This window comes from Chelmon rostratus, chromosome 19 (assembly GCF_017976325.1).
Source record: "Chelmon rostratus isolate fCheRos1 chromosome 19, fCheRos1.pri, whole genome shotgun sequence".
In the NCBI taxonomy this organism is placed as follows: domain Eukaryota; kingdom Metazoa; phylum Chordata; class Actinopteri; order Chaetodontiformes; family Chaetodontidae; genus Chelmon; species Chelmon rostratus.
In genome coordinates this window covers 14347382-14370781 of record NC_055676.1, presented here as the reverse complement: position 1 = coordinate 14370781, position 23400 = coordinate 14347382, and the positions used below count along the sequence as shown (strand labels likewise).

Here is a 23400-nt window from a genome sequence, read left to right as displayed (position 1 = left end):
AATACTTTCATATGTACAACCGCAATCCCAAAAAAGTTGGAATGCGTGTAAAATGTGAATAAAAACAGAATGCAATGGTTTGCAAATCCTTTTTGACCTATATTCAACTGAATACAGTACAAAGACAAGATATTTAATGTTCAAACTAATGTTTTTCTATAAATATGGACTCATTTTGAATTTGATGCCAGCAATGCATTTCAAACAAGTTGGGACAGGAGCAACAGAACGCTCCAAAAACACCTGTTTGGATCATTCCACAGGTGAACAGGTTGATTGGTAACAGGTGATAGTATCATGATTGGGTATGAAAGGAGCATCCTGGAAAGGCTCAGTCGTTCACAAGCAAGGATGGAGCGAGCTGCACCACTTTGTGAAGAAAGTGTGTTGGCATGTAGTCCATTGGAATAAAGGAATTTAGGGATTTCACTATCTGCAATCCATAATATCCTCAAAAGATTCAGAGAATCAGGAGAATTTGCATGAAAGGGGCAGGGGCAGGCCTAAACCACGCACAGTAAAGACCATATATCAAAACATCCAAAGAGACCACAAACTTCTCTCTCTGGTTTTAGAAATCATACACGTCAAGTCATCTGGGCAGAGCAGACTGATGCAGCAAAGGTGAGAGCTGCTGCCGCGGAGCTCCAGGCCAAGGTGTGGACAGGGAAAGCCGCAAAACGAGGGCCATACATGTTTTTCACCGCGACTTTAAAATGAGTGATCATAGAGTGTGTTAGAGGAAGCTTTTCTCTTCACCTGAACTACTTCCACAACACACCTGGAGGAGGTCTCCCTCAGGTACCTCCTCCCATGAGACTCATCTCAAGTTCACACAATTCTTTTAAATGAAGCCGAAGCTTTCAGAAGCACAGCAGTTCCTTTAACATATACACTGATCAATACATTGGTTTGGTCAGTAGAGATTGAGCAAATGGGAATGAGTTACGTGACTTAGCATGCATGCGAAGCTGTTTTGTTATTGAACGTATTGAGCAATGCAGTGTGTGTACATGTGTGGATGCACCTGATTGATACAGAGCACGGGAGGTCGTTTTGCTGTGGAGGCCAAAGGATTTTATGTTTGAAAAAGTGTTTAAATGTTTAAATTGGTGGCAATCTTAATTAAGTTCATGAAGTTCACCCTAAAGTAGTTCAAATATTGGAGAATATTCAAATACGGGCCAAGTTCTGGGTCATTCACACTTCTGGTTAATGAGGTCCCATCCTCAATCTTTTCAGATGAGCCATATGGGCAAAAATACACACTCATATACAGGGACACACATAAATACACACACATGCAGAGAGAGAAAGGGATGAAAGACTGTCGGCGTGTCCCTCTCTCTTTCTCTCTTTCATGTGCTGATGAAATGAAGCCCTAATGTACAACAGGTGTGACAACTCCACACAAGGCTATCCGTTTTAATCACCTTTCAGCTAAACTCAAATGAAATCAAATGTTGGGCTGTTTTCAGATTCGTGAGGTGAATGGGATGTGCCGCTCATCAAAAATGAAAGAAGGAAGGAATAAAGAAAAGAAAATGAATAATGTGCTAAAATCTAATGGATTAAATGCATCTTGATTTCACACCGACTGCTCCAGAGGACGTGTATCCATTCAGTCCAAGGTTTTGGCAGATTGGCTCTGACTCGCACAGCTCTCACAAAAAATTTCCTCAAATAGCAATTGGAGAACTTGACAAGAGAAGAAAAAAAGATTTTGAGTAGATTTCCCTTGGTAATGCTTGAAATGACCGAATTGGGCCACAGTAATCTCATCTTCCCAGCAGCCACCCTCTTAATCAGGGCGGCCGAAGCCCAGCGAGCACTTTAAAGATCAACTACAGTGCATCACCACCATTGTGCCACATTACGAGTAGGGGTGCTACAGTTCGATCCAGCAGTGCTGGTGCTTCATCTTTCAGCTCATTTTCTAGCCTGTAATTTTACTGTTTTGGTTCACCTTCAACGCACAAAAGATCCCATTACCAAACAACAGGCGAAGTTAGCAGATAGCTGTCGATCATAGTGAAGAATTTAGCAGCTAAAGAGCCAGATAGCTCCCTCAGGAGTTGGTAGAGTTCAAGGAAATATTGGTCTTAAAGTTATCAGGTAAACAGTCACATAAGTTGATGAGTAATAGTAATTATAGTAGTTTTATGTGTAAATAAGCAGCCGCTACTGCCAGCACATACATATATATACGTATCAACTTAAAATGTGAGAAGAAGTCAGTGATGTGTTCACAACTTGTTTCCACAGCAAAAATCACTTATTGCAGGTATCTTCTTTGGCCAAAAACACATCCTTATCGCCTGGTTTAACTGGCCTTCATGTGTCAGAACAACAGCAGCAATAAACGACAATTGCTCAGTACTTTGTACAATGAGACTGAAGCTGAACATAAATGCAGAGTGTCAATCACCAGAGTTAAACAGGTTCACTGAGAAAACACCTGATATTCACAGCGTCAGAACTCTACTGTTTTTCAAATGATTGCAACAAACACAGTTTACCACAGCTGTAATCACAGTGATTCTGTCAAGTTCAATTAATGCATTTAAAGTGCAGAATATAAACTTGCTTTTGCCAGCAAATATCAGTCTTTTGGCAGAACTGAACCGAGCCAGGCAGGGCTTAAATTGGACTGAGCTGATACTCCACTAAAGCAGAGCAACTATTCAAATCCAGCCAGATAACAGACAGCATTAAACTCACCCAAAGAAATGTAAGAGCTGAGTGGGAAATCGGAATGATGGTAATGTGAGCTGCAGGAGAGTGTTATATGTCACTGATCGAGCGTGCATGCTTGGGAGTGTGTGATGTTCACGGGGTATCTGTGATGGGGGGAATGCACAAATATATGCATTCCCATGTGTTCATGTGTTTTCTGAGTCATCTTTGGCCTCACATGAGATTGGAAATCTTCATTGATGTGTGTGTGTTTGCGTGTGCGTGCATGTGTGTGTGTGTGTGTGAGCGTCTGTGTACCGTACCTGTTCGAAATGCGGAACGTGAGGCTCCCTCCTGTGAAGCTGAAGCTGCTTGTCAATGTTGTCCTTCAGGCACTGGCACACGCGGCGCTTCTGGTCCGCTGAATAGGCTTCCAGGCTGAGCAGGCAGTCACACTTCTAGAGACACACAGAGAGAGAGAGAGAGAGGAGGAAGAGGGGTGGAGGAACAGACAGCGGGCAATTAGGCATCTACTGTCAGAGAAGTGAGGAAGAAGTGTCTCCCAATACTCGGGTAGTTAAAGGGTTCGAGAAGGGTAGAGGGAGCAAATTACAGGATCGCAACAGGACGTATGAATGTAAAAAAAAAAAAAATGGACGAAAGGCAAAAGTTTTTTTTTTCTTGTCTTACATTCCCTCTTTAATGAGACCTCAACAGCAGAGCTAACACTGCACGGGATGATGAGAGCAGCGAGTGCTTTCCAATAAGATAATGACTAACAAAAGAGCATAATTCATCACAAGTGCAGTATCAGAAGTGTTGTGCTATCGTGTGCAAGAGTGTAGAGTCACTGTCTGCTTGTGACTTTTCTTTTTGCACATTCAGTTGTCATCACAGACTGGAAAGTGGCACCGGGTAGCAAAACGCTAGCATTAGTGAAATTAGATCATGGCCAGTGTCCACTTCAGGCGGAATTTGATATGCTGACAAAATGATGACGTTGCCGATGGCAAGATGGTGGTCCTCAAAGAGTACAAATCAATACAACCCCCGGCTTGGAAATACAAGTATTTGACAACCAGCGGTTGAGTCAGAGTTGGCAGAGCTCGATCAAACAGCGTTTCATTCAAAAGGACATTAATACCCCTCGACAGACTCTGCAGGACATCCAGAATCTGTGTTTAATCTCACTGATGTCCACATTAAATCTCTAATAGTTTTATGGACCCATTTGATTTGTCTGGGCTGCAATGTGTAAAACTGAAAAAAAAAAAAAAAAACCCTCTGTGTATAATGGAGAAGTTTATATCTCTTTTCAGTGTCCCCAGGCTTTATATCTCTTACTGCAATCTCTCTTAATTGATGGCCATTATTTTAGCTCCCACCACCTCATAGCCTTACATACTGGTGGAAATACTGTGATGTAACGAGTAGTAAAGGCCTCCTCACACATATAGGCTGGTATCATTCAGCGCACACAGGTACAGCACACTTCTGATATGACAGTCCATGGTTATAGGCCTCGTTAGAGGAGCTGCATTTTCCTTTGAAGCACAAAACATATGGCTTTCAAGGCACCAACTACCAAATCCCCATCCTTTTGCACACTCAAACAGCCATACACACTCACATCCGCTCCTCTCATCCACCTTTGCTGTTCTATCACTGAGGCATATTCAGCTGAAGAAACTGCTTCCATCACTCCTTCCTCTTCGGATTAAACTCCAACATGAAAGGAACCTATTGTGCTCGAGTGCAGCTTTTTCCCCCCTCTCTCCAATTTGATCATTTCCATCTACCTCGGTTGTTCAGCTTCCGGCGGCATCAGGGAAAAACATTTGTGTCCTGACATTTTTGGGCACAAGTCAGGCTATAAATAGGTTTTTTCCATTTTGTGCAAGTCTTCAGACTGAAGTCCTCGGGGCTTTTCTTGACACTTGCTGCCCTGGTCAGTGGTGAATCATGATGCTAGTGTATTTGCCCATTCCCTGGCTGCACGGGCTGTTGCATGACCTGGTGTGTAGCTATCTGGTGAACTATCTGTCTCTTTCAATGTCATTCAATGTCCTGCTGAAGATGGGGATGTTGCTGTTGTAGGGTCTAATGGCACAAAGTGTTTGGTGGTTAAAGTCTTGTCATTGTTAGTGACGCTAATGCAGGGTAAAAGGGCATATAAAGCCTGTGTTAATGGTATTAATGTCAAGACTGTTTGGCCTGAAGTATGCAGTATAAAATGTACTGCATACAGGACATGGTGGGTGTTCATCTAAAGTGTCAATATGAAGGAGAAGGGGAGCAGAATATTTTGTTGCAACTCATCCAAGAAAAAATAAGAGACGGGGGCAAAGAGGAACAACACATGAGGTACAGTAACAGGCAGAAAAAACAATTTTTCAAGTCAAAAGTGGAGACAAATAGACAAAAACAAGACAGAGAAGCAGGTTAGCTAGCAAAAGCATTTAAGAAATTGAGCCTGACTGTTTCCAATTGCACCACAAGATGATGAAATAGTGGCTTCTTCAGAGCGGACAGAAATCAATGTTGATGTTCTCTGATATCCATCATTTGTACTGAATGTGAGTCTAAGAGGGTGCAGCAGAGGCCGTAATGCTTGAAACGCATGCACACACACGCACACACCGACTTCAATGTAAACAACGAGCCCCTGGGCAGACCCTTACAATATCGCCAGTGAAAATCTCGTAATTCAATTTGAGGTTATCTTTGAGTTCTCGCGTAAAGGATTACATGATATTCTACAGGTCAGCGAAGGCACTTCAAAATCCAGTGGGTAAAGTGGAGGATGCACGGCCACCGAGCTGGAGATGATCCTGAAAAGTTTACTTTCATGGTCCAACAGAGGATGAAACGATCCTTTGACTTTTCCTCCGGCATCACCGACAGGTCCAAGTTTTCAATCATTCAGTGAAATATCTCAACATGGACTGATGGATTGGCAGAAAACATCCGAATGACTTTGGATGTTTGCTCCGGTTCAGTCATCAGGTCAAAATTTTAATTTGTTCAATACTTCAGTTTGTGGCCAAATACCTGCAACGTTTACAACATTCTCCGCTGTGTTTTTGTGTTTACTACTGACTAACAAATGTTAGCATCGCTAAAGTTTGATGGTGACTGTGGTAATCATTGTTTAAGCATGTTAGCGTTGTCGTTGTGAGCATGTTCGCATGCTGGCATTACCATTAGGCTCAAAGCACCACTCCACCTCACAGTGGTTCCAGTGTGGCAGTGGACTGAAAACCGGCACACCCAAAGCTGAAGATATTTCAAATCTGGGCCACAATAATTCCCTTAACACCAGCACACACACACACACACATTTCAATCTGCTCCGGCCTTTCTTTGCTTTTATTTATGTAAACAAATGTATGGAGGAGAGAACAGTGAACATGAATAAATAGCTTGTATACAGGTTGAAATTAAAGGAGTTTTCCTCTTTGCTCAGCTAATGGCATTAAATAGCTGATTGATTGACATCACTTGATTTTATGGTTGCCTGGAGACAGCGAAGCGACACTACCTATGCATGCACAAAATGAAGATGGAGCAGTGTGCAGTCTGAATTTCTCCAAAATGACACACGGTCACACCCCAAGCCAACCGACGTTCAATCATGTAACGCTAATGACACTTGTTAATGTCAGAAGTGTAGCACACATGCAGCACCTCCCAACACACACACACACACACACACATTTTGATTTCCGACTTCACTCAAGTCTGATAAAGAAAAGATGAGTATGTTTCTGTCTTCCAAATCCTTTGAGCCTTAGTTAATATATATTTGGAATGTGTAGTACTGTAAAAAATAATGCTTAAAGGTTCAGGCTTTCCAGAAGACATTGCCTCATATGGCCGGGATTTTCCGGGCGACTCCCTACCGCCCAACATTGAAGAAAACACATCTGCTATGAAGCAGTTCAGGGTCCCAGAGGCACACATGCACCTGCATCCACAGACACGTTCACCCAGCTCTCAAATCTGTACACAGCACCGGTTTAAACTCTCAGCATACAGTCTTACTGTGGCTATATATCAACAGCACATAATGATTCAAACATAACAACGAAAAGGCAACCAGCTGGGACTCTCTGCTCTATGAGTCAGAGCAAGGCACAGGTCTCAAAGCAGCATGAGGCTTACATCCTAATGTGTCAAAGACAGGAAGAGTGTATGTTTACACAGGCTTGGTGTGTAAATATGTGGCAGTGCATACTATACTGTAAACCACTTACTGACATCACGCATATTTTGCCTATAGTAAAGAGAGAAGACGGGGGAATAACAGATGTTGACGCATATAGAATAACGTAGAGGTCACTTTTATTATGAGTAATACATCATACACGGCAGTGCATGTCCTTTGCATCACTTCTTCAAAATGAACTATGCTCTGCTGGGGGACTACTAATGATGATTTATTTGTCTCTTGCTGTTAATTCCAGCAATAAATTTCAATTTCTCCTGTTTATTTCTATTAAACCGGGCGCTGTTTTTGTGCTGTTTAAGTGTGCATTTTTGCAGGAATCTGGGATAGTTTCCCTGACGGCGACTTGCACGTCGTTTCATTATATCAGTTAACATAATCAGTCATGCCAGCAAATGAGTAAACTGTTGACAGCTGGTCACAGACCACATATTTTAAGCAGAAGTCTTCTGGAGCCAGCTGGAGCTTTCTATCATGTAAGTCTGCTGTATATTTTACAGAACAGCTGTCTGCTAGTTTGAACCGGATTTAAGTGCGACTTCACTTTTGCGATGCACACAGAAACTTCGTTTTCCTTTTAGGGTTAACACGAAAATAAACGGAATAAAATAACATCATATTCGTGTTGGGACCAAAGCACCTTCGACATTTGGACTGTTCTGAGTTTGAGGGGAGTTCACTGGAATCTCCCTGCGTCTGTGGAAGCAGGTCTGTGGGGATTTTCATGTTAAGGTCATGCTGCTTCTTGGCATTAAACAGCATCCGGTCAGCAACCCGGGCTGCAGCTCCAGAAACAATAAGTTACCCTTTTCCAAGAGCAATTGTAATTTGTCATTGCTATGTGAATAATGGAGTGGCTATTTATCTTATTCATAAAATGATTAGTACACTTGCTAAAAAAGCAAATGATTCCCTTACTCTAGCTCCTGCTTTACTCCACCCCCTTTATACATACACCCGTCCAAGAGATAAACATGAAAGCTAATGAAACAAAATCCAATGAATGGCCACTGGCCTGCCATGGAGCGGCTAAAAATACAGGCAGCATTTCCCCTTAATCAGATTGATTAAAGTGCACCCTCCCCCTGAGCCATCTGGCAGATGAGTTTTCAGTGTGTCACTGGACTGCTGTCAACACAGCTCACCTAAGGTGCTTCAGCACATATTAGCAGCTAATGCACATGCTACCACTGAATGGGCTCAGGTTCAGGTATCATTTTTTTCATATTGCCGGCTAATGAAGGCCAAGTCTAATGTTTTTCTCTCATGTTGCAAAGATAGCGTATATATCATGAATGTTTAAAGGAGGAGTTTATGAGAAGACAGATAACACACTTATATCTGTATGCTACATATAAAGCAGCGAGCAACTAATTAGCGTAGCTTAGCATAATGACTTGAGGCAGCTTCGTGAAGAGTATTTCTTCGGCAGGAGCTCCTGCAAACAGATGTGTTTTTACAAGCACTATTTTTGTAGCTCGTCATAATTTGCTTGAAATGCCTGCCCCTGTTGTCTTCCGGTGTTGCACAGATGTAAAAAATTCATTCTGCTGCCGGGACGGACTTTTATCTGAAGTGTGTTCAGGTACACATGAGAGTGTTTTGAAAGCACACATTGGAGGCAGATATGGCTCAGTTTTCAAAGTAGATTGTAAACAAACGGTTAAAAAGCACATAACGGGAGAGTGATCCAATGACAAACACACAGAAGAAAGTGGAATCTGCTCCATCTAACGTGCACACGGCTGAATATCGCAGCGCTAAAATGAGAACACATATCCTCAGTGCTGCAATGGAAATCTCTATAAGGCAGTAAAATAGGTCTAAATGAAGTCATAATGTCACTAGCAGCACTTGCTATTACAGGATTATGGTAATGATTGTGAAAATGCTTTCAAAGTGCATTTTTTATAATGTTGTAAATGGCTAAAATAGCTTTGCGGATACTTGCCAGACACAGTAGCAGGAACGCTGACGTATGAAGTTAGATCAAGTGCTCGTATCGTGCTCCTCAGAGATCAAAGGGGTTTTTTCTCCATAATGAGATCCGATACACTGAAACACTAAGCAATGTCACACCCTGTTAGTCACAGTCTATATACTGGTGCTGAAAACGGTATCGTGACCATCACAGCTGAGCTGAATGCAACCACCAGCACATCACGTCCTATTATCTCATAGTTCTACTTAAGAAGAGCACACTAATATAACCAAGGATTTAATCCCTGGAAACAGGATTCCCGGGAATATCCATGCAAATAAAGTTTTTTTCTGTGTTAAAAAAAACATTTAGAATATATTCATAAAATATGTAGTCCTACAACCTGTGCAATAGCTGTGTGTCCGCGCCAGTGGAACACACTGAGAGCTTATAACTGTATGGAGACACGTGCCTATATCAGAGCAGCACTGAAGAAAGACGGCTATAACCTCCTGAAGAATCCTTCCAGAATGTGAGTGAGAGCTATCTGTGAGCTTTGCTTTTAAACTTTGAGTGATCACTGACTTCAGTACCATGTCTGTTACTGCTTGTCTATTACAGAAGGCTCGCTCCAGCAGCCTGTGAACGCTAACAGAATATGGAATCCATCTCAGCTTTATAAAACATAAATGGCTTTGTTTTGCCTTAGTAATTATTAATACCATCAATTTTTTTAAATATTTCCCCTTGTTGCATTTCCTGTTGCTTGAAATAAAACCGATGGATTCCCAGGATAGTGTGTATAGCGGGATAGAAAATGTCTCACATACTTATCCCTAGTATATAGCCTTTATTCTTGAGCCTAAAACCTTTGGACAAAACCTTCAGCTTCTCTGCAGCGGGCTATAGGGTTTCACCTCTAAGCAGTGACGCTTGTAACTGTAGCATTTAATGGGCTTATGGCTTCCAATTAAGTGACATGTAAACAAGAGCTAATGATGCTTAAGCAGCTCACTGACTCTTGGCACAGTATATCATCACTAATGTCACTGGATGTGGAAGCCACTTATGCTGTGCGCTCTTTCCCTGTTATTTTCTGCATCATCTCATCATCGCTTGCCTTCTCCTGTGATCTTTTTGAATTCCTCCTTCTCACTTTATAAGAGAGAGACACCTTAGCATCGATAGGACATTAAATTATGGACAAACATTCATGGTCCCAAGAGGATGAGTCCTTGAGTTTACACACAGGTTAAATTCGGGACTTCCCAGCAGTCAGTTATAAATAAAGCCGGCGAGGCGAAATTTTTTCAAGTTTCTACAACAGGGTCCACTTGCCTTTGATCTAGCCCTCCTTGGATGACCATGACCTGACTGAGAATCTTCACTGATGTCACAATGTTAGCATTGTCATTGTAAGCATGACTAAAGCATTCAGTTCAAAGCACCACTATGCCTGCTGGAACTGCCAGCGTGACTTAGTCTTGTTCTTTCTCCACAGCAATTTTCTTTTTTTTTAATCGTTTCCGTTCATGAAACAAGAGACTACATCTGACTGTACCAGAGAGTCTGCTGAGGTCAGGATAAGGTAATGGATCCTCGCTCCCATGAATGACTGTATTGAGAGATGGCTGAAAATTTCATTCCAATACAATCAGTGTGACATCAAAGGTATAAGTGTGCTTCTCTACACTGGAGGTGGACACGGTAACAGCACATGCACAATATTGCGCAATCTAATACAAAACATGTTAAAAACCCAGTTCAGTTTAGGTTGGAGTTGACCGAGTCCCTGTGATGCTCCAAGGTAAAGGTTCTGGTTTCATGCTTGCTATGTGGTCTCAAAGGTGACCCTTTATTTGGCTTCAACTGTCAATAAATTGCACTGAACACAAACAAATGCATGTTTTATATTCCACAGAAAATGTGATTTCCTCTCAACTCAGCAGCTTTCCCACTCCCTTTCATCATTTTCCAGATTGTTTCTCCAGTTTCCACCTCAGAGCTCTTCTGCGGTTTGCAAAGCAGCCATGAAAAAAGCATGTACACTGGAGTCCTTGGCCCAAGGCCCTTCCTATAGCCACCGGGTAGGATGATAAGCACATGATAGGGCTAGACAAAGTCTTGTGAAGTCATGTACTGTTTCGGAAAGGTTTTTGGGTGCCTTTTTTGGCAACAGTATTTTTGCCAGTTTGCTTTCGTCATGATCATTACTCATTGGCCACGTTTTTGCCTTTTTGCATGACTGTATCAATTGTGCTCTCATTGCATAAGCATGAATGCACTATATCCAGCCTTAGACAAGATTAGCATTCAGGTCATTTACTGGGGATATGTATGATAAATATGTAAGTGATCTTCATATGAACTTGATAGTTACTTGTTAAATCGTTGTTAAATACTGTATGTACATACCTATGCAAATGAAAGATCAATTATTCATTTGGAAATGACTTCTGCACACTTTCCCATAAAGGTCGGTGAATAATTCAGATGCTGATTACCATTTGCTCTGCAACTGATGGAACAGGAAGATAAACCACAGTTTAGTACAGTACAGGAGAATACTTTCGTGGTCGTAGATCTCAGTGCAATCATATCGCTAAGATGGAGGTCTTTAAGTGATTATATTTAGACGTATCGCCACTGTCACTGCAATCCTGCCCATCTGTGCTTGAACATTAAATCAGAGAAAAGGCAAAGTAGACTTTAAGTTGTGGCTTAACTGGAAAGAAGAGGGTGCACCTCCGTTCAATCAGACCCCTGAGAGACTGCGCCTGGCCTGGCCATGTTATGGATGGCGACCATAAAGAAGGTATTTTGCTGACAAGAGCCCCTGAGTGCATATTATTCACACCCTGCCGTCAGATGATAAGTGGCAGCCTGTATATCATGCAGTCAATGATGTGCCTAAAGGCCCGGAGAAATATATATCTGTATCTGTATATACATGCGGGTATAGCAAACAAGCACTTATATGCATACATCCTTATTGATATGTTCAAGATGTCTTCTTAGTGCTGGAAAAAGCATCAACAGTGAGCCTTCACTTGAAGCCATGAAATTAAAATTGCACCATTATTTACTGTGTCCACAAACGTCACATGAACGTCACCCTACGCATAAAAAAACCAAGAACACTCTGACCTTTTATGGCGCAGACCTCTTGCAGAAAAAAAAAGACTATTTGTATGTACAGCGCTGTGCTTTGTTAGCCTGATCACAGAGCTCCCTTGCTGTTCCACGGCCTACACGAAAGCCATCACACTGTGATTTCACCTAGTTTGGCAGCATCTCTCTGCATTTGGTGTGTCTTATCTCATATCTTCTCAGTCACAACTTTCTTTATGCTGTTCCGTGCGTACAAAGTAGAATTAATACTGTATTTGGTAACTTGTAAATGGACTGCATTTCTATAACGCTCCTCTACACAGAACTGACTGTAAATGGGCAAGAGTCCATGTTTTGCAAACTGTGGTAAAAACCCCATTTGAGACATGCTCCTAAAACCGATGTAATATCCACATATCCCACGTCTTAATCGGAAAATGCTATTTTTATAATAAGGCATAATTGGGGAAATCCAAGCTGTTTACATGACCCCTAACAAGTTCGCAATTTTGTCATATTTGGAATAACAGTGGAATATTAGCGTGTATCCAAACACAGTCATTGTTGCTGCTGTGCTTTGGTAATTGGAGATTACTCATGATTTCATTGTGATTAGTAGCCGCTACATTGTGCCAGTTAGATGCTAATGGGTAGATGCGGGGGAAATAAGTGAATAAGTGACTACGCACTTAATGGAATTCTCAGTTTTCACTTGTGTAGACTTCACACACATCATCAACCATTACTGGAAACTGCATTTATACAGCCAGTGTCGGTACAGTATAACACCAGGAACAGCACAGTATAACGTAAGATATAATGGAACTGGCCTTCTCAGTGCTACACAGTGCAATGAAAACACCAATAAATCATATGGCTGTTTTTCTTTAACCTACACAAAGGCTTACTGTAATCACGCATAGCCAGTGAATTTATCAAGTCTGGCATACAGTAAGCTAATTGTACTCCAACTTCATGCAAATGATTATATGTACACCACATAATTCACTAAAGACTGTGACTTTTTTTTTCTATTAAACTACAACTACTGCTCTGCTCAGCTATGATCTCTGTTCTCCCTGTTTCATGCAGCTCAGCCACACAGTGAGAACAACACAAATCTGCTTCTCTAAACCTGTTATTGTACTCCGAGCAGAACCATTAATCAGTGGCACTTACATCTCCAGAGTCAGATAGAAGGTGCCGCTGAAGAGAGCTCGCCCCCCTGACGAACCTCTTCTTAGGCCCGACCCGGTCGGCCAAGTTGCCCATGATGACTCTGTGATGACCCTGACGCGCTCCGCCGGTCAACAATCTCATACAGCGTCTCTCCTTGCTGTCTGTGCTTTCCGTTTACCTACACAACGCTTTCTCGCTCCCTCGCTTCCTGCGTCACTGACACACTTTCACATACACACACAGACGACACACACTTGACTTTCCTTAAATCTGGGTTAGATCAGTTCCGTTTTGAGCAAGCGCTAAAATAGGATGACCTCCAGTGACGGAGGAGAAGGGCAGGAGCAGACAAAGGGAGGAGAGCGGACTGTGGCAGCGCGAGATGGAGGAGAGGGCTGAAATCGTTCACTTTCAGGAGAAACGAACAGAGCTTTCCTTACTTCTGTAGAATGAAAGCGCCACTGTGCAAAGAGGCAATATCAAAGATGGACGTCGTCTTCGAAATGAATGAGAAACACAGTGGAAAATTCTGAATAAACTGACGTGGGCGACACACGATTTTGAGAGACTCGTACTCTCTTTGCATTTCATGGTGTCTGTGATGAAGGGACGTGAAGTGGTCTGTGGCGTGATGAGTGAGTCAGCTGGGAAAAGCTGTATGAGGTGATGCGCAGGAGCCGCATATGTTGCTGTGTGGCCCTGTGTAAATCAGTGCACATTTGCACTGTAAATGTGTTTCTATTCTATTATTCAGTACACCACCACATGTGAAGTTATTTCTAAATGTACACTTATATAATATTATCTCACTTTCTGTGTCACAGTTCCTCGGCCACATAGGACCTCAAACATATTGCATAAGCATAAAATCACTCATCACAACCTATGTGCACAGAGAAAGAGGCGTCAAACCAAAGATAAACTGGTATGGAATCAGCAAGAAAAATCACCCGTAAAATAACAAATCAAATGAGAAAAAGCATAAACATGGCTCCTCTTTGCACCGGTTAATTCATTTCATTATACAGGAGAGAAGTCTTCCAGGCAAAGGCAATGTTTAACTAAAAACATGCAGTGAGCAAGAAGACGGTGTCCTAAATCCCTCTCTTTCTCTGCTTGTGTGCGTGACCTTTGCTCAGACAGGCGAGAAAGAGCAATTCAATTAGACTCCATCACATACCACACATCACCCATTTGAGTAAACACACACACACACAAACACACACACGATGAGCAGCGAGGGTCAGGGTCACTCAAACACTTCAAGCGTGTCTTCATCTCCTCTGATCAGCAGCGATTCAAGACCTCCTTAGACGTTCTCTGCTGGTCCTTTTTAATATCTTTTCCTCCCTCTCTCCGTCTACCTCACATCGTCGTCCATTTCACACACCAGTGTGCCCTCTCAGCGGGACCAGAAGGTCAATCGCTCTGTACGTACTCTGCCATTACTTAAAGATAATTCAGCGGCACAGTTGTTCAGCAGATGCTATCTTTGAGCCTGAAATACAGCGAGAGCGTCCTCATTGGTTGTTTGATAATTAAGCAGCATATTTTGGTGGTTTAAGACAAAATGAGTGATCTAAAAAAAAACTTTTTTACTGTATCTCTTGGCAGTGCCTCAGCGAGATAAGCGCTACGGTACAGCAAGAGCCAGCTGCATGCAGTGTTTTACTGTGGCTACTGTTTGCTCCCTGAGGTATGAAATGAACTGCTGACAGGTGTATCTACTATAATAGATGACTGCACAGTGTGTGTGTGTGTGTGATTGTGTGTGGGCATCTGACAGGACAGCTGGAGGAACGAGTCTGACAGAGGAGAGAGGGGAAGCTAAGGCGAGTAAATCTTTACTGGAAACAAGCCCGCGCACACAGCAATGCATCTCTTTGCTGTTTGTCTTCTTGTATGTCTTCTCTTATATACTGCGCTGTGTGTTGCACTAGTTTGGTGTTTTGGGAGCAATGCTGCCTGAGCTGGCTGTTTTGCCGGAGAATCGATCTGTCTTTTCAAGCCTAAGTTGTCAAACTGTCAGTGGTCACTGCTGCTGCGAGCGTGATTGGCCAATGTGAGATTTATTTGCTCACACATGCCATTTATATGAGATATTTAAGGCAACAAGGAACAAAGGGCTTCCCAGAGAATACAAAAATAATAATATAAACAATTCAGGAGGAAATAGCACATCAGATAGGCAGCACTGGAGAAAGAAAATATGATAACAATAAAAGCTTCAACACAAGAGCTGATTCAACCTTTTTAATGTGTCGCATAAAATCCAAAATCTGCCTTTAACTCAGTCAAACTCTCTCTCCTTCTCTCCCATGCTGTCTTACGTAAGAGTTTCTATTTATATATGTTGCCTAATTGGATAGACTGAATAATTTTAGAGCCTTTTCCTTCCTCTTTTCCCAGCCCATGGGACAGATATCAGGCCCCTCTCATTCTGTCTGGAATGTCTGAAAGAAGATTCATAAGCTGCTAATGAGGTTATGCAGCACATTTCAAAGCAAGAATAGTGTGACGATATGTGCGCGCATGTGTTTGTGTGTCTGCGGCAGGAGGGGCTGGGTTTCGTGCAGTCGCTCGGAGAAAAAGATTATCCCTGCGAGCAGACATCTGCAGCCGCAACAAACTGCAGAGGAGTCGCAGCGGCTGGGCGGATAAAGCAAGAAGTTGTTCCTTCAGTTATACTCTTGAGCTTTAATTCTAAAACATCTCTGAGGCTTTCAGTCTTCAGCATGAGTGAGGAGTGCTGATAAGTTTAATAACATGGTTTCCAGAAGACCAGAAAGAAAGACTCCGGACATATCTCAATGTCAATCTAAAATCTGATCAAAATCCTCCAAAGGTTCATGAAAAGTGTGCCAAATTTAGAAGGCTCCAGCTGTTATTTCAGTGTCTCAGATACATAATAATTAACATTTAGCTAAATATCAGATCAGATCGGACTCAGCATCCGCAGATACACGATCCAGCTCCTTTAATCACATGTCCAAAAGGTCCCCCTGTTCACACCGACTGTGAAGGGATCCCAACTCCAATGTACGGCGAACTCTTTTTGTCTCCAAGCAAACTTTTCACACAGGCCTCACACTGTTTGGGCATGTGAGTATTGCCTTAGGACAGACTTTTAAAAAAATGTTGAATTATCCTTTAAAAAGGCTGTTTCAACTTTGTCTGTCATCAAACACCCCTTCCATAAAGGTTGGGTTCCATTTTGGTTCTGGTCTCTCCTCACTCTTAATAATACGAGCACACGGAGAAAATATTTTGGTAACAGCTTCTTATTTAAGCCGGCGATTTCGCTTTTGTTGTTTAAAATGACAAACAACATCAGCAGCACATCACTGTATAACAACTGTGTCTAATTAACATTAAAACATTTTGAAGCAAGTACCTCAAGAAAAGCAGGGTACAAAGGTAAGTAGACTGCATCAGATAGATTTAATCATTGTTTCATATCCTATGTTCCTCATCTCATTTTCAGGTTGTGGCCAGAGGTTGTGAATATTAATCAGGGTACCACTCAAAACCGACAAGTTTCTGCCGTCTTGTCCAAAAAAAAAAAAAAAATGCAGATCTTATGACACTCAAAACTAAATCTGAATATATTTGGTTAGAGATTCAAAGGGATTTGGATTCTGTAAGGGGGTTCAGTGCTGGATTATGGGCTTGATAAAAAGCTATTGAATCTCAGTCCTACCCTTCACCATGGTGCCACCCAGCTACACATCCTTGTTAGTACATGAAATAGCATCTTAGGCAGTTTTCAGCACACTTTTATGCTCTGCCACATGACATTTCTCACATCAGGATAAGTCTGGCTGGGGGTGATGGTGGTAAGGTCTCCAGACACATGATGTTTTTACATGTCTTCAACAGCGAGAGTGAGGCAGCTGTTACAGTCGGATACAAACAACAGCTTGAGATATACGTGCAAGATGAGGAAGGAGAGGATGCAAGAAGGCAGAAGAAAGCCATGACCAGAAGTGATGAAAAAATCATGTATACGGCAACATTAAAGGCGTGAGGAAACCTGCAGTTTTATTCAGTGGGAAGGAAGGGGCAGCTCAAGAGGTGGAGGACAGGACGACTGGTTAACACCAACACAAACACACTCGCTACAACAGATCTGCCAAGACAAAAGAAATTTTAAAGACTGGAAAATATCCAAAAAGGGTCTATCTGTCAGATAGCTATCACATCCTCCTTGCTTATGCCCGCTTCCCAGCAGCTTGCCATTATGGCTTCTGTCTCCTCTCTCCCGCTCTGTTTGAGTGCAACTGATTTGAGTTTTTTTATCTGAAAACAACTGTCCAAACACCATACGGACTACTTGGGGGACAGACAGTATGTAGAACCTCTACTGACATTTTTAGTGATTTAAAACAAATTATGTGGAGCTGCAGTAAAGTAAGAATTGCATTTATTAATGGAGTTAATAGTCTGATGTTGCTGTCTTGCTATTGTTCCTACAGCATCATAATTGAAGTCACCCCAGGACCAGTAATAAATCAATAGTATAACAGTAAGTTCCACACAGGACACAAACCCCAGTCTCCCAGGTGAAAGTAACGCAACCCATTCATCCACCAAGACCTGCTCCCTATGTGAATGTTGGGGATTTTGCTGGTGCAACATTAATTATGATGCTGTAGGAACACCACCAACACGGTGATATCAAATAAACTGCACGTCACATCTCAAACAACATAGTCGAGATCATGTTTTAGTGGTTTTAAGGCAACAATGTAATGTTTCTGTTTTGCTGTTTTGTTCCTCATAGCTCTAGAAATCAAATCTGAAATCTGGAACGATTGAAAACGTTAGCTGTGAAAGTGCCATTACAGCTACCCGGTGTTGAATAATTGGTGAACACAGTGATCAAATATTCATCATTTCCTTTTATGCTTTCTCCTTTAACCTTAAAGTGCCCACTTGAGAGGCGTGACAGCAGATGGAAGAAAGGATGATTTTCACAATAACTGAACAAAACAAATCACAATGTAAACAGAGGGATGCATAATACCTACCTCACACTCAGTACTTTATACTCCACAGCCGTATTTAAAATGAGGATTACGCTAGGAATTTTCTGCTCAATTATAGTACAAAATAACCACCAAACCAACTGAGCCAACTGTTGGAAGGCAAAAAATAGCATGATGGTGCAACTAGGTCACTAGCTGGGTCAGAAATCTTTACAGTGTGTGTTTTAGCATGTCCTGTTGTGGCATACATGTAAAAGCACACACAACTGTGTGTGCGACAGAGACGGCTCTGAGATGGGGTCAGATCTGAGACACGCAGAGAAAAGACATTTTCACTGCAGCTTTCTGCTAATCCGTGTGTCTGCCCTGTAATGTGATTTCCACCAGAGTCAATTGCCCCTCCGGCTCACAGACAAAATAGGCTCTTCACATTAGACCCTCGTTTTCCCTCTTTCTCTTCCAAACACACACACAGTCCTGTCTCTTACCTCAGTCATGTGAATCAGGTAGAATCTCAGCTCTTCGGCGTAATCTGCAAGACAAAGAAACAGCAAAGAGGTTCATTTTAATTCTGTGCCATCTTTTTCCTTCCTGCCAACAACTCGACCGTCTTCCCTCTGTTTAAATTTCACTCCCTTCCTTCTCGCACGCGAAGCGGCATCTTTGATTTCCGATTATGATTGCCAAAATACTCCTATCGATCAAAGGCTTTTACTTTGGATCGGCCTCGCAGACATCCACCCATAATTCACTGACGTAGCACTCTGTGAGACAGGCCCGTGGGTCTGGAGTCAAGATAGATGGTTTTAATCGAGCGGCCCCCACCCCCACCCCCACCCACAGACACGCTCACACTCAAACACACACCCGCACCATTCATACATGCTGCGGTGATGTTTACTATTTTATTTGAAGTAAGCGCACACAGGAGCCAACGTGCTGACTGATTGGCAATGCTGTCCGGTGTCACGCAGAGGAGTGGCTCGGCCCTGGGGCGAGATTTAAAATGATTGAAACTGTGTTTTAGAGAGACGGGGATCATCCATTAAGACCTACATACCTCCTTTCCCCCATCCCTCCTTTTATCCCACATCAGTATCTATGGATCTATTAAAAAATTAGCTTCATTTCTGAAGTATTTCTTTAATATGTTAAATATTCCTCGCTAAATAAGCAGTTATCAAAGTGAGAAAATCTTTAAGTATTATTTATTTGGAGTTTAACACCTAAAAATGCTTTATTTTAACATTGTGAGTGTGGTTTGATTTCATTGACAGTGATCAAACAACCCACAAGCTGAGATCAGATTGTGACCCAAATCTTGCTAAATCCTGATTGGTGCAAAGAAGGATGTGACATCACATTTTTCTAAACAAACCGCATGATTGGCCAGCAGTGCCAAGGTGCAAAGGTAAAGCAGGGTTATGAACTTCTCTCTCTCTCTCTAGCTCTTTTTCATCCTTCACATACATTTTGTGTCACTTTTCAAATGAAGAACTGACCGAACACGTCATATAAATGTTTAAAAATAACCTGATCTAAAACATACACTGAAGAGATCTTTCTCTCAACAGAGCAAGCGGCAACCACACATGGAGAAAACACCTGCAGTCACTTCTTGCACTCGCTGAAAGATTGTTTATTATGCTCCCAGGAGCGTGCATGAATCCAGTGTGTACCTCTTCACACTGATAACAGGCAGCAGCCTCCCACTGCAGCGGGAGTCCGCAGGCAGCTTTTACTGTTTCCTGTTGCTGTATTTTCTGAATGCGAGGTCAGTGAACTAATGAAGCCCACGCTGTTGAACAGAGGAGAGACTAGCATGGCTTTAGCAGAGGTCGTGGTAAGGAACAGCAGGGCCTGTCTGAAATGCTGCATTTTACCTATCAATAAATATATATATGTATAATTTTCAGCACCAACAGCAGAGGTCACTGTTGGATATCTTTCTCTGCTCACAACCCAGCAGTCACAGTACAGCATATTACTGCTGCATGAGGTGAAGACCTGGAAACACACAGTTTACAATGTCCATGTTTTTTTGTTTAAATTAAAGAATGATTCTATTCTTTAGGTTGAAAAATCATCAGAACCTTTTCCATACTTTTAAAAAGACACACTGACTTCCTGACACTGACATTTCACCTGATAACTGACCCACTGGTATGTCGAAGCTGCAGTAAGTCCAGTTCTTTCCTATGCTACTGAACGACACGCACCAATAAAGAAAGAGCATCATTTTACCTTTAACGACGGTGCAGGAGTTGTCTTGGTCGTCTAACTTTGTTTAGTGCAATGATAATGTTTGGCCTGACGTGTGTTCATTTTGGTTTTATGTGTGTTTAATACCATTCTGAGTGTTTCCCACGCTCCTCAGCATAGTATCGGGGTGACAGGAACACAGGAAAGCCCCTGTATTGAACTTGTACTGTGTCATTACACGCACGCACGCACACACACACACCCACGTCAAACACACCCTTGCTGAAACAAACACAATCCCCCGGCGCCTCTTTCCTGAGTGACGCTGCCGAAGCAAAATAACAATGACAGGCAGCAGGGTGGAGATGCGTGTCCGTCTGTTTGTGTGTGTGTCCTCTCGTAAAACACACACACGGACACACAAGTTGTGCTGGATCTCCTCCCTGGTGATCTCCAATTGTTTGGGTGAAGGGTGGAGGTCAGAAGTGGCCCAGAGGAGACCAGCGATGTCTTTGGGGAGGTCAGAGCAGCTCAGGCTATATTTGCAATGCAGAAATGCTTGTGCGGGAGGGTTCACTGGATGTTTTTCTCAGTACAATTCGTCACCATGCCAACCTTATTGTTTTGCAATTAATAGTGTTTAATGCAGCTTGATTGAAAGATGTGCATAGAACATAGGCTCTCTCTTTGACAGAAGTCTATTCAGCTGCTTGACCTGTTGCACCAATGGGCAGCATCTTACATTTCAGTTTCATTATGGCTGACTGATACTAACAAGTCTTGGAGGAAAAAAGCAGATTTCTGAAGTAAATGTAGCCACGTTCCACTGAGAATTACAACAAGAAAACAAGAAGCGTCAACAAAACAACAAACCATGAAGACGGGCAGATGTGCGCTCCAATATTGACAAATAAGACAAAAATGTTACTAAAACTGATATGCATTTTCATGAGCTGATTTCCCCCAGCACAATATTAAGCAAAAACCCCAGTGAGTTATGTGGCAAATGACGGCGGGCTCTGCCACATGTATCTCCTGCAGTAGTGCAGCCTGGGGAGGATGTGTGGCTCTGTGAGGCTACACTGACACCTGTAGGGGGCTGAAAGCGTCGAACCTATTAGTCACTCTGCACTCACGCTGGCTCTGAACACAATGCTACACTCCCATTAAAATCATCACTCTGGGGGACAGAACAGACATTATCCTCTCAACAGCATCCTTTTAACACATGTTATCCTGGTAAATCAATCATATACACCCTTTTGATAATCATGCATCCCTTGTTTTCTGCTTAATTTCCTGCTCAGCATGATGATCAACTGACCTGACACCCAAAATGACAGGAGAGAGCCTATCATCCGTTTCTTACCCATGAACTTATCGGCTTTCAGCATTGCCCTCTCTCTGCTCTGCCCCAAGCGTGACTCCAAACTTTGCCAACCACTCTAAACACAGATATTTACAGTGAGCCCTATTTATTTGATTTGCCTCGGCTCTGCGCGGCGCCGATGGCCAAACTATTCTTTCCATACTGTTAGAGGAGATGGTTGTTTACACCAAGGTGAAATAAAAAGACAAAGCAACAGGAACTCGGGCAGCCTTTCCCTAAATATCCTCTGGTTAAGCTCAACTGAAAATATCACTGCGAGCATAGTGCTGTGTGTTTATTTCTAGTTGTGCAATTTGTGTGTCTGCGTGTTGAATTTTTTCGTCTGTGTTTGACTGTTAAAGGTCAAATGTGGTTTAATGTGGTGACACACAGATAAGATTGTTGAGAGATTTAGTCACATCTTGCAGCTTTGGCTGCTGCACTGTTCTTTTTGGACTTTTAAGAAATATGTTGATAAGTAACATGAATTTGATCTCTCTGTTGTGCTGAATGAAGCATGAACCATCTTTAGAGAATCTTTTGATCACAGGGATGACCTAAGTGTGCTCAAAGTGACAGAGCAGATGCTGAATCCTACACTTGTTGCCAGTTTGACATGTGCATACAGTTTAGCTTGATAAACCCCAGATTTCACGCAGTTTGGGGACAGGTGTGTTAGCGCTTACGTACCATCCTGGAGCCTCAGCTGTCGGAGATACAGGGGACTCTGCAGGACGTTGCACCTGCCTGGCTCATCTTCTCTTGTCACCAGCATCAGGTCACTGTAGACAAACACTGTCACCTACAAAGACAGAGATGGAGAGGGGAGGCAGGTAGCAAGGCAGAAAAAGAAAAATGTTATTTCACATCTCGATCTCACATGTTGTCATCAGGAGTTCACACCTCAAAGTGATCACATCTCACACGCACATCTGCAATCCAGTAAGAGGCACACACACCACCTAGCACTCAACATGCCCACCCCCCCATCAACCTCATGTCCTAGCACAGGAAATGCAGTTCACACTTTAGTACTCATGGCATGCACATGTATACAAAGTTGTAACACTTCAAACTCACATTGCAATACTTTCTGACTTACAATTCATTATGTTACATAATGAAACTTGAATCTTTGATGCTCTGTGTGAACAATGTGTGCAGAAGAGGCAGTGATGCAGCCTAAAACTAATCACCTACAAACTTCCATATTCACTGCACACAAACCTCAGATTGTGGCTGTGGGGATTCGACCAGGAGTTTTGCAACATGTCAAAACAGCCAATGACTGGCACTATGCTTCTGCAGAGGCTAAGTGAAAAGAAAAGTCATGCCAGAGAAGCATTATAATGGAAATTAATGAAGAGAGGAACAAAGCATGAAGAATAAAGAGAAAAAAGGAGATGACAAAAACAAAGAAAAAACAGCTTAGATGTACGCATGAATGTTGCTTGTGTGAGTTTGTGCTTTCATGCAATATGTAATTCATGTACACGGGCACTGCTTTCAGACAGTGTTTGCTTTGGTGGCTTCTTCTGAAGGGTGAGATAGCAGGGAGGGTATTTCAGATGCAGCCAGTATGTGGTTAGAGTGTGTGTGTGAGTGTGTTTGTGCGCGTGTGTGTGTGTGTCCGTGTGTAGGTTTGAGTGGGTGGAAGAGGATGTAAGTAAGAGTAAAGAACAAGGACGAAGCAAATGAGAGGCTAGCAGCGAACAGTTTTCATACA

At 42.4% G+C, this 23400-nt stretch overlaps 1 protein-coding gene across 3 annotated transcripts in view; it reads right to left on the bottom strand.

Annotated features, from left to right (window-relative positions):
- Positions 1-23400, bottom strand: part of rgs3a (regulator of G protein signaling 3a) — a 103271-nt gene that overhangs the window by 57262 nt on the left and 22609 nt on the right. For all 3 annotated transcript variants that reach the window (XM_041959583.1, XM_041959582.1, XM_041959584.1), the window contains 3 exons: positions 22365-22476; positions 18592-18635; positions 3000-3134 (listed from right to left, as the gene is read on the bottom strand). In XM_041959583.1, coding sequence (XP_041815517.1) covers positions 3000-3134; positions 18592-18635; positions 22365-22476 — 291 coding nt within the window. The remainder of the gene's footprint in view (positions 1-2999; positions 3135-18591; positions 18636-22364; positions 22477-23400) is intronic.